Source organism: Pieris napi, chromosome 8, assembly GCF_905475465.1.
Source record: "Pieris napi chromosome 8, ilPieNapi1.2, whole genome shotgun sequence".
Taxonomy (NCBI): domain Eukaryota; kingdom Metazoa; phylum Arthropoda; class Insecta; order Lepidoptera; family Pieridae; genus Pieris; species Pieris napi.
Genome location: NC_062241.1, coordinates 5,057,305 through 5,071,498, shown reverse-complemented (window position 1 = coordinate 5,071,498; position 14,194 = coordinate 5,057,305). Strand labels below are relative to the sequence as shown.

Genomic DNA, 14,194 nt, shown 5'->3' with positions numbered 1-14,194 from the left:
AACAGGCTGCAGCGCCGATAGAAGCCTTAATAATATTCGTGGACAGAGAATATAAACGCAGATATGTATTCATTGAGTTTAGCGGGGTATAGGCACCTATGGCGACTTTTCAAATCTCCACTTAAATTTAAAGCCCATCAAGTTTTAGCAAATGCATTTCTATTCAGATTTTAAAACTTCTTTTAAAATCACTACTTAATTTTTTATCTTAAACACACTACTTAAACAACTACCTCTATTTCACAGCACATACTCGTAGTTTTTTTTTAGTTTTTTTATTGAACAATTCACACCAATTGACCAAGTCCCATGCTAAGCTGGTGAAGCTTGTGTTATGGGTACCAGGCAACGGATATACATACATATTATAGATAGATAGATATATAAATGCGTATTTAAACACCCAAAACCTAAGCACAACACCAAATGCCCATCACATCGATGTTTGTCTCAGCCGGGGATCGAACCCGGGATCCATGGATTCGCAGTCAGGGGTACTAACCCCTAGACCAATGAGCTGTCTAGTTGTTATGTAAAAACGATATGTTGTTTGATAACGTCATATACGATATAGAAAATGGGCGCCAATATTCACAACATTTGAAAAGTAGTTGTTTTCCCGTTTAAATCATGAAAAGGCAAATTTTAGGGATTAAAAATATTTTCCTTCCAATCGGCAGTAAAGAAACGTAATATAATTCTGCTCTTAACGTACATTAACATTCCACTGCTTAGGACAAAAGTACTATTGATTTAGTTACATTCAATAACTTCTTAATGAATTATAAATATGTTTTGACTATTCTATCTATTGTATTTATTTATTTTTATTCCATAGATTTATTTATAGTAATCAGAATTACCCTTACTATATAATTTTATTCCTATTGTTTGAAGGCCTAATAATTCTTGGAGCTACGGATGCAATTGATAATAATTTATACAAAAACTCTCATAAAACTTTAAACTTTTGGCGGTCATATAAATACCGCATCTGTATTAATACGAATTGAGATGTAAGCCCATCCCTTGATTGTAGCTGGAACACTCTGGACATTCAATATCGATGCAAATGTCTCGTCCGAGGGTGCGTAGATATTATTACCTTTAATTTATGTACACGATATAAGTACGGCTTCTGTTGTGGCTCTAATTTTTAATCTCGAAATCTCATTTCAAAAATTTAGGCCCTGTTTTAATTGAGCTATTTGAATATAGAACAAAAACACTGTATCATTGAATTAAAAATTAATTTAGATCCTAATTTTAAGGGTAAACTTTTATTTGCATATAGGGATATATAATATTGACCATTTCTAGAGTATAGATTATAGGATTGCCATATATACTTATTTTCCGCTGTGTTTTAACTAAACCACAAAGGGTGCATTCTGTTCCAGAATTTTATTTAATGCTAGCTGTCCCCGCGAACTTCGTTTCACCTTAATATGATTTTTTATAGTACATTTTACTATGCTACTTCATGGGGGTTTCCGTGCAGTTTTTCAAAATTTTCTCTGTACTTTAACCTTCCTTAAAGTTTAAGGAATACTCAAATAAAAAAATATTGCAGTTGGTCCAAACGTCTTCGAGTTTTGCGCTTTTATTTATAAAGATTAATAATTTATAATTTGATATTTATTTACACATACTCTTAATAGAATACATCGTTAATTTTTAAACAAAATTTTGGGTCCATTACGCGCTCTCAATACTACGATTAATATTACCGTAGGGGTCTTGCTACTGGTAAGTAAAAATCCTAATTTATTAAATTGATATATACCCATAAAAACTTAATAAAAGAGCACATGATCGCATTAATTTATATTAATTTTCTAAAAAATTTGTTCATAACCGCATGAATTATGGTCTACAAGTTCTCAGTGGGGCGTATGAGCTACTCTCATGACACGTGGCTATAGGTGATCACTTTTATCCAGTCATTTGGCCTGGGAAGCTTTTAATGAGATTTTTATTCGGCAATGATTTGAGGGCTTAGTTTAGGGTAAAAGCTTTTAATAACCTTTTTATCTTTAACATCCCAGTGAAGGATTAAAAAAATACAAAAACAAGTTCAAATTAGTCTGTTTTCAATAAACGGCCATACGCGATATAAGTGTTCTCTTTTTTATGTAATAGGAGGCAAATAGGCTCACTTGATGTTAAGTGATACTGCCGTCCATGGACACTCACATTGCCAGAAGGCTCGCAAGTGCGTTGCCGGCCTCTAGCTTTGCTTCTTACCGTTACGCTCTTTTCTTGAATTGGTTCGTAAATACTTCAGTACGCAGCTCGTCATGCTCGTAGAACAATGTCGGATTTGAAAAAAATCTACTCTCTCTACAAAATCTACTATAATCATATTTGGCAACTACATTGACTAATTATTACGGCTACTTAAAAAAAATCATGTGTTTTAAATTTCAAATTAATTAGTCGGTAAAGTGACGGATTTGATAGAAACATGTGATTTTTCTAGAAAACTGTGTTATTTAATGTTATAATTTTTGTTTTGTTTCAAAACAAACCCTTTTGTTTGCTTGTATGCCAATTTTCATAATATCATATGAATTAAAATAGTTATGACAAAAACTAACATGATATTACTTTGAAATGGCTGCCCTGTAAAGTTTACTATTTGTCAGATCCGTCACTATTCTACGACTACGACGAGCTGGTTCCACATAGTGGTGGTGCGCGGCAAAAACTGCCATAAGAAACGCTCAGTTGTGGAACGACGGAAACGGAAACTCCTGGTCGCATACGTTTTGTCATTCCGTCAAAAATATCCAAATGAATATTTAAAGACTTACAAACATTAAAAACGACCAGGAATTTGTAATACCCCTATCTATTACAAAACCAATCTAAATAAACAGCGGACAAATATATGTATAATCATATCTCTAATGACCATATTTAAGAAATTTATTACGAACCAACGCTTTTGATTTTCAGCATCGCCACGTGACTGACACGTGATGGCCGCCATATTGAAGATTACGACCAGTTTACATTGAGCTCTCTTGTACGCAATGGCTCATATTAACTGTAATAGAACAAAGTTTATTAAAATTGGTCAAATTATCTGTCATTATTCCAAACACTTGAATTTAGAACTCAGAAAATTCAGTTAAAACCAACTGTATTGCTACGGGAATAAGGATTATTTTTAATTTAATTAATACAATAGAATATTATAGATTGGTTTACTCACAACAATAGCAAGCGTTTTCTATGTTTTACAAGAATAATCAGTGGTTAGGAATGATCAGTAATTTGTCTTGTATTGTTTGGTTTGGGGTGTTGATGATGCAGCCTTTACGTGAACAAACAGGGGTGGTCAGTGAAGCCAACCAATCTGTAATTGCTTATTGTACCTAAATATATAAATATCATATATCTTATATCCTATTAGGATCACTATTTTTTGTAGATAATATTGGTTTATGCTGTTAATGACTCTCTGTTATCAGTATCAGTTTAAAAGGCCGGCAACGCTCTTGCGAGCCCTCTGGCATTGAGAGTGTCCATGGGCGGCGGTATCACTTAACATCAGGTGAGCCTCCTGCCCGTTTGCCCCCCGTTCTATAAAAAAAAAGTAACAGATAGTGTTATATATATATATAGGTACTCATACCCTACATATTTAGAGAAGCCCCAAGTTTTGCTTGATATACATTATACATGTATTCATATACATAGTATATCATGTCATACATAGTATATGATCAATGGTCATATGTTGATCATATACTCAGTTTTATAAATGAAGGAGTCAAACTCGTCAATAACTATGCTTGAACAAAGAAAGAATAAAGAAATGAAAAATTTATACATATTTGGAATTTATAACATACTCATTCCTGTTGTTTTTGAAGTCGATTAAAAATTAATCTTGGTAGAAACTATTAATTTTTATACTATATCTATAAGAAATAAGCAAAATCTAAAACTATATATTTGCAATAATATTCAGAATACTGTTATAATATGTGTTTAAAATACATAATTCCATTTTTCGTTTTCAATCTACAAATCATAATCACCGTAACAGCAACCAGACTTGTTAAAAAATAAAAAAAATCGTCAACTTGGGGACAGGACTGTCCAGTATATTTTGACCTCTCTATTCCTATAGAGCTTAGTAATGGAAATACCCATTCCTAACTACGCTCAACCGTATGGGGGTCTTAGTGATTGGTCTTGGATATTAATGGTCGAGATCTACCGCGAAATTTAATCTTGCACAAAAAGTATTGAATAGAAGCAGATAGACGGGACAAAAAGAGTTGAGTGATAAATGAACGTTGCAGGTCATCTTGGGTGCTTTAAAGTGATGCGGGAAGTGATTTTCTTTTGAAATCCTACTATTACCGGACGTCTGGATAGTTACCGTTTGATTAAAAATATCGCTTTCAAAGAATTTTAAAGAAACGAATTTATTAGCCTTATTTTTTACTAAAGAATATAACAAATTAAGACAAATTTACAATTGTTTTTTTATAACTGCAGCAAATTCCACCCGTATCACCTTCGACGTCCGCCGTCCACAACTGAGCGTATTCCGAACCAATTTGACTTAGGGTCCTACAAGAAAAGAGCGTACCAATTCTTAAACGGCCGGCAACGCACTCGCGAGTCCATCTGACATTGAGAGTTTCCATATGCGGCGGTATCATTTAACATCGGGTGAGCCTCCTTGCTTTTTAAAAAAAACGCGGCGGTATCATTTAACATCGGGTGAGCCTCCTTGCTTTTTAAAAAAAACTCATTTTCCACGGGAAGTTCCTATAATTTTAGTATCATCATAATCTACATGGTCAAAGTTAATGTATCATGAAACAGCAAAACCAGATCTAGTCATTACTCATGTTTTGCGGTCCGTGCCAAAATCTAGCCGCAACTTAGTGAAGATAATCTGTGATGATTAATGACTCGCCGTCAGTCTACTATCGATTCTGTGGAATACAATAACTTCTTTGCGTGACAAAGTCTAGTTATTTTATTTTCCGCCAACACATGAAATCAATAGCAGCGCGTTACTTTCACACGGTTTAAAGATGTCGAATTAATAATCAAAACATTTTTTTAATATCAAATAGGTAGAATACGGATATAATCATTCCCCAACTCTTTCCCAAAGGGTTGGTGGTGGATGTTAAACGGTGATTGCTTTTCGGAATCGATAGGCGTGGCAAGCAATCTATCAAACGCATTATGCACGAGGTATTAGACGTAGTTCAGGAGCTAAACTAAAGCTATATCAATGACTGCTTTACGACTGATTTGAGCGCGACTGCCGCTGTGAAAACCGCTGTGTGAGTTCGAAAAGTGAGTTACAGAATTGCAAGGCTGAATGGTTTTAATCTAGAAAGTTGAAAGAAATCAATGAAAAGAATCGTGCGGATGAGTGAAAAATTGTTAATTAAAAATCTGGTTCTACTATAAGAATTAAACAATAATAAATAATTTACTTACTGTGTTACCTATCTGTATTACTACTATAACTATCGCCGCCGGAATAATATTTTTCACGTCAGAACTTATGAAGAAACATGAAAAATTTGTCTGTGACATCGACTTAGATACATATTTACTAATATCTAAAATGATTTAAATCTTTAACAACAAGATTAGGTAAACCTCTACTTAATTTGAACAAAGCATACAAGAATAACAGTGCAATTATACAAGATAGCTCCTAGACTACAAGTAGTATATTATACTATAATTACTTGAAAGAAAGAGGGTAATCACAGGCATTGCTTGTAGCCACACGTGTCATTTGTGTGAGCTTCACTAAATTATAGGCTGCTTGTGGGTAGCATCTAATCGTCGGTATATAAAAAAAAATACTTGCATTATTTGTGTTTTGTTAAACTATGTCTTGGCTAGACAATAAAATGAATAAATTTAGTAGATTGTTAAAGCTATTACTATATAGACTATGAATTAAATTCGACCTAAAGGCTAAAAGCGACATAAGTCAGGATACAAGTTTGTTCTCTTTTCAAAGGCCTATGTAATAGAATTTCGTCTGTAACAATATACAAACCTATATAAACGATGTCCTGATATATCAGTGGAGAAGTGTTGTCCACTAGATGAAGCGAGTCTCATCCCTAAGGCCGTAGGTTCGAACCCGGCGCAACAGTAGACATTCTGTCTGTGTGCGCATTGAACACTCGCTCGTACGGTGAAGGAAAACGTGAGGAAACCGGCATTTCTCCTACATAAAAAGTTAACGGTGTGTGTCAGGCTATTACCTACTTTCCTATTAGAAAAAACAAATCATAACAGAGACAGAAGTTTGAGAACTTAAAATATTGTAGTCATTGGTTTTAATAACACATACATATTTCCGTTTTCTCAGTGTGATCTAAAATACGCAAGTATATATTCCACGCCACGTTTTAGGGCAAAACAAAATACATTTTTATATAAGCTTCTTAACAGCTTCGAGGATTTTTGCTACGCTTCTAATTATATCACATTTGAGACACCCTTAATCACATCAAAGTGATATGAAAAATCATTCTTATCACAATGTAATAGAGACTAATAATTTTCGTAACTACTGATTATTAAAATCGCTCTTATTATCAGGTAGTGTGGTTGAAATTGGGTCCGAGAATGTTAGTGCTGTGGGGTGTTAAATTAATATCAACGGATTACTGGTATTTGCGAATTGACACTAAAAGTGTGGTTCGCTTTGTGGGATTAAGGCTTACCAACTATGATTTAGTCACTTTATATTATTAGAGGTATTTTTAATAACACGAGATTAGAACATATAATGCGATGTACCTATACCATTACTACGTAGCTAATTTTTTTTAAATTTATATAAAAAACGCTATTATTGAGTGTTACTCGTTTCGTTAAGAAATACCTAAATTGTGATCAAATAACTTTAAGAATATTGCACTTGTCCTCGCGAACATTATATAGTACACGTTTATGTGTCCTAACGTCATATAAATTTGTATGACGAAGCACAAAGATCGTGTTTTGATTATTATGTTCATACTAAACGTGCATACGTGAACTTTTCCCCACCACACAATTTGTGGTGGTGGTGTAATAGCCAATGGACAATAGCCAAGTTACGTCATACGTGACTAATACTAATATTATACAGTCGACTCTCGATAATTTGGCACTCGTTAATTTGAATCTCTCGATAATTTGATGTTTTTCCGGTACCTTGAAAAATACTCGATAAATTGAATAAAATCAATGATAATTGGTCCCTTCGGTAATTTGAAGTTGAAAAAGTATTATCTTGCCCGCCAACATGCGATAATTTGAAATCCGGTCTTCCCTACTCTCTATAATTTGAAGCGTTTATCATGCACATACCTGTCGTTTGTTTACATACATGCACAGACTTGTCTTGATAAAAATTTGTGAATAATTGTTAATACATAATAAGAATTATTATTTCTATATAACTAACAAATTTTGATCAAATTCTTATTTCCTTCAGTCGCCCCTCCCCCTCGTGGTTATTCAAACACTTCTTATTTTGACCTCTTGATCTTTGAAATTTATCTCTGGTCCCTTGAGTTTCAAATTATCGAGAGTCGACTGTACTTATAAAACGTAACGTCTAAAATATAACGAAAACATGAACGCGTGGCGTCTTTGTAACCCATATGTACAATTGTTATTTTATATTTAATTAAAAAACAATTGACAAAATTTGACAAGCCGAACACAACACTTAAATCACTCGTCTTCTTCCATCACGTCCCATAAGAATCGGTCTTTGAAATCAGACAGTGATTTTTCCAGGGTATAATTAATATTTTCATCACTTGTTGGTTCCGCCACTGATACGTAGTCATCATCTAAAAGCGATGTTACAGATAGAAGAGTGGAATCGGTAATGTTTATCGTATCTCCTGCATCACCTCGTTCTGGTTGACTTCTTGTTGTTCCTAACGTCTGGAATTACAAGTACACATTGGTTAGGGTTGACACTTGAAGAAAAGAGCGTACCAATACTTAAAAGGCCGGCAAGGAACGCGGGAGCCCTCTGGCAATGAGACTGTTTATTGGTGACCCTATCCCTTAACCTCAGATGAGCCTCCTGCCCGTTTGCTCCCTGTTCTATATAAAAAGGGGAAAAATAAAATAAAAACAAATAGATTTTCTCGTAATTTCTTTTTTTTACTTCTCTTTGTTGTTCAAGTATTACGTAACGAATTTTGGGGAGGGGGGCTCCTTTTGTAAAACGTTACGATACGGGGCGGGGATTGAATTACGCTTTATTGTTAATATTATTTTCGACTTTCCAGTACTTTACACCACATAATGGTATCTTTTAGGTATAAAGAGTCACTGGATGGTCACGAAACGTTTTACTATTGGGTACAGAAGAACGTTACGGTGCGTTACATGGGGGGGGGGGGGGGGGGTTTAATAATCTCCAAAAATTGCGTGACGTAATACTTGAACGCTCCCTATACGTACGAGCCCTACTTACATCTACTATAGCCATATGCAAAATAGGCACCTCCAATTCGTAAGGCTTGATTTCCTGAGGTTCTTCATCCAAATATGTATACTCGTTAGCGCTCTGCCAATTTAGCTAGAATCAATAATAAAAATTGTTAATTTCAAATATTTTGATCAAAAATATAAAAAATGTAATGGATCAAAATAAAAGTTACAATGGTTATGGAACTTCAAACTAAGATATAAATGAAATCTGTTGAAAATAAAATACCCTGCGCAGGCGCCACTTTTCAATAAATTCGTTGGTTTCACGCAACGCGTCCCGGCTGTCTTTCAGAAGCTCATCAATCTTGTCCCCAAATCGCATTTGTTTGTACTTATTAAGAAACTAAAAAATAAAGTTTATTCTATATGATACAAAATGTTCGTACTTCTTAATAGGCAAACAAAAGAATTAAGTACACAAAATTACTTATATTTTATTTAAAAAAATTACAGCCCTGCGATTCTGCAACTCACTTCACGAACTCACACAGCGGTTTTCGCATCGGCGGTCTCTCTCAAATCAGTCATAAATAAACAATAAAGTCTGATAAACAATAAAGTACAAGCTCCCACCTTTTCAGAATGCCAAATCATAAAATGACTGCTTCACGACTGATTTGAGAGCGACCGCCGATGCGAAAACGGCTGCGTGAGTTCGTGAAGTGAGTTACAGAATCGCAGGGCAGATGTAGCGTTAAAATCAAATTAAAAACCTAGTTGATACTTACTGCGATAGAAAACCCAAGTAACAAAACTTCAGTTAGTAAAAACGGTATACTAATAACGGCATCTGTGCTCGTTATTACTAGTTTTTCCTCTTCTCGAATAGTTTTCCTTACAAAACATACAATTTTACACGCCAACCTTTGAAACATGTCCACAAAGCCATTACCAAGAAGATAATCGACGATAACCAAACTGAAGAAACCTGCACTATACAACGTAAATGTGATCAAATTGTGTATCATTTTGGACATTGGATATTCTAGACAGCGGGGACTTTGAATTTTACATTAAACGAAAAATTTCATTTATATATATGCGTCCATAGCAACTATAATTTTTATTGCACGAAAATTTGTGACAACTGGCTTATGGCAAACTGAAACCAAAGAGGTATATTTAAACAGTAAAGCATCATTTTTTTTTGAATTCTCTATTTAATATAATATACAAGGTATATTAAATTTTTTATCACAATATAATATTATGTAGTCTTGAAGCGGCAAATTAATTTGGTTCATTTAATATCCATAAGGCCTCCGCCATTATGAAATATAAATTTTACGCATTTTATTTTGTATGTAACACGGATGTAATAAAGTCAAAAATAAATAAATACTTCAGTGCCTGTGGAGGTCACAGGATGGCAACACAGGAATTCCTAGTTACCATAACAACTCGTTGTTGATAGTTACCACATTATCAACGAAACATTGTTTATATACTTCTTGTTGCAAGACTTTGGCAGAGAAAACGTTTTTACCTTTTCAATTTCTAGAGAAAATAAAAGTTATACAAAATGGTATGTATATCGTAAGTGTTTATTTTGATGTACCCGAAAGTTAACTAAATGTTTACGATAAGTAACTAAATGCTATCATTATGTATTTCTAGCCACCAAAAGGAGGAAAAGGAGCAGGGAAAAAGGCACCAGGTAAAATAAAACAATATCACAAAAAGTCTAACAAGTATCTAAACCACACAAAAGATATTGATATGTTCATACATAGAGCTAGATATCTCATATAACTCTTAACTCCAGTGTTGAACTAGTATACTAGATATGTATAGTTTATTTTAAATTTAAGGCACCTCAATACGATTTACAATGAATAATTTATTATACTTAATGAAAAAACACAATTCTACACTATCCATAACTTTCAGCAATTATTATCGATGGGGTCGACACGTCTGAGATGACACGGGAGAAACTAGAGCAATTCACACTCAGAGTAAAAGAAGAACTTGATAAGGAAAGAGAAGAAAGAAATTACTTTCAATTGGAAAGAGATAAAATAAGAACATTCTGGGAAATAACTAGACAACAGCTAGAAGAAGCTAAGGCAGAATTAAGAAATAGAGAACGTGCCACCGAAGAGGCCCAAGAGGAAAATGAAGCACTTTTGGAAACAGAAAAGCAAAAGATCAAACATTTAAAATATGAACAGCAAGCAGCTGCAGCAGCTTTGAGGGCCGAAAATTTAGTAGCTCTAAAAGCAGCCAAAGAAGAATTTACCGAACAAGAGTTGGAGCTGCTGAATGATAAACGAACATTAAGACAAGAGATTAGAGAAAAGATGTTAGCAGCTCAGGATGAACTTCGACGCGCAAAGCTGATGCATGCCGAAGAACTATCGAAGACTCGATCAGATTTCGAAGAAAGAGCCCGACAGATTGAAGATAAAGCTGAAAGAAAGCTTCAAGAAACAAAGATAGAGTTGACAATAAAGCATAGAACAGAAATAGCAGAAGTTGAAGAAAGGAAGAATAAACAACTCTCAGAGCTCATTGCACATCATGAAAGGGCCTTTACGGATTTGAAGAACTATTACAATGACATTACATTAAATAATTTAGGTAAGTTTTTATAAATATTTATAAAAAGTGCCTGAAACCAGAAAATACAACTAATTTGACCTCTATTTTTAGGATTGATAAGCAGTCTTAAACAGCAAATGGAAGATATGCAAAAGGTAAAAGAAAGGTCTGAAAAAATTGCAAGAGACGCTGTTGCAGAGAGTAAAGGTCTCCGAGAGCCTCTTGAAGCTGCAATTATAGACAACAAGGAATTGAAACGACAGATGTCCAACTATGATAGAGATAAAGCGGCTCTTGCTGTAAGTAGAATATTTCAATAAGCAATAGGCTGACAGTATGAAAAATAAAGTGTTATTTTAAGTAATTAAATTTAAAAAAAAATGGGTGTAAAAACATTGTTTTTTACGTCAGTCACGTGACTCAAAAAAGTCACTGTCGAATCCACGACGATGAAGCATGCTTGTCAATAATGTTTACCTGTCTAATCCTAATACAGTGTTGGAGTTTAATTTCGTCGCAGACTGTTTTTGATCGAAATATCCATCCTACGCCATAGGGACTCCTACTCGCCTAGAAAAGCATTTTCGCGGATTGTTTAAATAAAATTAGTGTTTAATTTGAATTTTAAAAGCCTAAACAATTTTTTCTATGATCACTAATATATTCTGTAATGATCTTGTCAAATAGCCTATTACGAATATAAGAATAAACTCAAACCAACTACCATAATATCGAAATCACTGCGCACCGATTTGACTGACTTATGTTATAATAATCATGTACGCCTAAATAAATTATATTACAGGCGAAAACGAAACAATTAGCCTCACTGGAAAAGCAATTCGAGGTATTGAAATGGGAATATGAAGTTTTACAAGTTCGATTCGATAGAATACTAACGGAAAGAGATGAATTGAAAGCGAGGTATCACGAAATTTGTCATACAAATATTAGTTATATATGATAAATTTGTAAACTGGTTCCATGTAACCTCCAGAAAAAACATGGTTATATCTCCGTCTGTTTTCGTTACATTTTTCTTCATATACAAATAAGTGATCAATCTTCTGTGTCTTTCCACCCCAAAAAAAAAACAGTATTCTTTATAACGCCTAAATCCAAATGTTTTTTAGATAATACAAGCATTGCCTAGTATGTTAGTGTGAGCTGGGATACATAGGTACTTCATCATAATTTTCCATTCAGGTTCTCAAGAGCAGTATTAGAAGTACAACAACGAGCGTCCTTAAAAACAGCCTTATTGGAAACGAAGTTGAAAAATGTGGAGGCCCGAGATATGGGACCGAGGGAAATACATGTAAGTATATTGGATAAATGTTAGAACTTAATTTTTTGCCCTTTTCCAATAACCTATGATAACCTATTACTTATGGATGTTAATGATGTTTAACTTCGGACCATTAGGGTCTTAATAAATTAAATCTGAAAAATAAAATACGCCATTGCGAAAATAGTAACCAGTTTCATAAGATTTCTTTATAGCACTGAGTTCATTAAGCTCTAACACAAACTATTCCTCGATACTGTAAATAAAATCGCTTCACTTTACAGGAACTTTTGAAACTAAAAGATACACAAGTAGAAGATCTCCGATATGAGGCAGCAAGACTACGAAAAGCTCACGATGATTTGTTGGCTACCTATGAAGCAAAGCTGGCGAAGTTGGGTGTACCGACTGAAGAACTTGGATTTAAGTAAGCGCCATCTATGGTCGTACCTAGTAACTACGTAGTCATTCGGTATTTCCATAGATACACCAGTTTTTTTAAAACGTCGTTGGGTTCTTTTGACAATTTTTTGTTTTAACTAGATATTTTTACTATAAAAATATCAATATTAGCTTTCAAAATTCAGTGATGTCATTGACAACATTTATTTATCTTTGCAGACCATTGAAAGCTGTGGCTGTCGCAGGATTATCTCCAGTTATTGGTCAGGGTCCTGCCGGATTGGTCACGAAGGACCAAATCTAATAACGTTAAATCGGTAAATAAATATAACACTGTTTAAATATGATTGTATTAATTTTATACATTAAACTTTTGTTACACTGCCATCTATCAAAATTTAACTTTTTAATTAATTGTATCCCTCCGTCAATATACAAAAATATTTTTATCATAATAGAAGCCAGGTTACTCAAAAAATATAAATAAACTGATCATATTGTCTTATGATATTTATTAAACATAAATTATATTACTTTACAGTGCCATCTATCAAAGTTTATATGAACTATCAGCATTTAAATAAGAGACTGTCCTGTCTCCACGATACATAATTAAAATATTTCCTTAGCCTTGCACTAGATGGCAATTTTATCAATTATGTATATGAATATTCCAAAACCGTTTTATTAGTTAAAGCGGAACGGCGTCACGCATATATATACGCATATAAAGATGAAGTAGGCATAGAAAAAAGTTTTTTGCCACAGTTTACTATGAAAAATTATTAGATTTAGTGTCGAAAGTGAATAACACTAAAATGCATAATATAATAATGTTTCTGATTTGAAAAGGGTTTTTTTTATTATTACGATATTTTAAGAATTTATTAGGTTCTTATTTATATACAAGGACATGATGAAGTCTTATGAGGAACATTTTTGATGTCGGTTGAAATTGTGACTGTTTTGTACTCATTTGTAAACGTGTGCATATGTCATTTGTTTAATTTTGTTGTGTCGACTAGTTTATAACAACATTATTTGCTGTTAAATATGTCCTTAAGTAGGTATCTACCTGATATACCAGCATACTGGTTAAGCAAGTCACTAAGACTTGTGATCGACAAACCCTTATTCGAATAATCACTTGTTCGTACAGTTAATGTAAACAACTTGAGTAAACGAGCATATCGTACTCAAAAAAATCGATAACGTGCATAGAGTTACCTGTTAAAATAATATCAATGAAACAGTAGAGAAATATATCTAAAAAGTGAAAGATTCGAAGCTGAGATTTGTGTTATGTCAAAATCTGTTAATTTTTCAAAGGGTTACCTATGGTGTAGAAGTATATCATGTCACTTAATAAGCGGAAACAGATAGTAAAATCAAAATACTTCGATATTCCGAAGGCTACAGTTATTTTAATGACCCCTCAATCAATTT

General features: G+C 33.6%; 2 protein-coding genes across 3 annotated transcripts; one reads left to right on the top strand and one right to left on the bottom strand.

Annotated features, from left to right (window-relative positions):
• Positions 1–7,649: 7,649 nt before the first annotated feature.
• Positions 7,650–9,677, bottom strand: LOC125051672. 2 transcript variants are annotated; one of them, XM_047652167.1, is made up of 4 exons: positions 9,243–9,677; positions 8,741–8,857; positions 8,498–8,602; positions 7,650–7,956 (listed from the first exon to the last, which is right to left on the bottom strand). In XM_047652167.1, exons 1-4 carry the CDS (start codon positions 9,489–9,491, stop codon positions 7,738–7,740), a joined length of 690 nt encoding a protein of 229 aa, XP_047508123.1. In that variant the 5' UTR covers positions 9,492–9,677; the 3' UTR covers positions 7,650–7,737. The 2 variants fall into 2 exon arrangements, with proteins under 2 accessions (XP_047508123.1, XP_047508125.1); XM_047652169.1 differs by having other exon boundaries at positions 8,528–8,602; positions 9,243–9,674.
• Positions 9,678–9,935: 258 nt separating this feature from the next.
• On the top strand, positions 9,936–13,145 carry LOC125051670 (dynein regulatory complex subunit 4). Its single transcript, XM_047652157.1, has 8 exons — positions 9,936–10,039; positions 10,132–10,171; positions 10,405–11,097; positions 11,170–11,357; positions 11,864–11,982; positions 12,265–12,376; positions 12,631–12,773; positions 12,968–13,145. The coding sequence occupies exons 1-8, from the start codon at positions 10,037–10,039 to the stop codon at positions 13,050–13,052; spliced, it is 1,383 nt and encodes a 460-aa protein (XP_047508113.1). The 5' UTR covers positions 9,936–10,036; the 3' UTR covers positions 13,053–13,145.
• The last annotated feature ends 1,049 nt before the right edge of the window (positions 13,146–14,194 follow it).

What these genes read in the sequence shown, in the direction of transcription:
- LOC125051670 (XM_047652157.1), top strand. An exon ending in CATTACATTAAATAATTTAG is followed by an intron (nt 11,098 to 11,169) that starts GTAAGTTTTTAT and finishes CTCTATTTTTAG; the next exon opens with GATTGATAAGCAGTCTTAAA. An exon ending in AGAGATGAATTGAAAGCGAG is followed by an intron (nt 11,983 to 12,264) that starts GTATCACGAAAT and finishes TTTTCCATTCAG; the next exon opens with GTTCTCAAGAGCAGTATTAG.
- LOC125051672 (XM_047652167.1), bottom strand. Translation starts at nt 9,491, where the DNA reads ATGTCCAAAATGATACACAATTTGATCACATTTACGTTGTATAGTGCA. An exon ending in AAAAGTGGCGCCTGCGCAGG is followed by an intron (nt 8,603 to 8,740) that starts GTATTTTATTTT and finishes TATTGATTCTAG; the next exon opens with CTAAATTGGCAGAGCGCTAA. An exon ending in TGCATATGGCTATAGTAGAT is followed by an intron (nt 7,957 to 8,497) that starts GTAAGTAGGGCT and finishes TTGTAATTCCAG; the next exon opens with ACGTTAGGAACAACAAGAAG.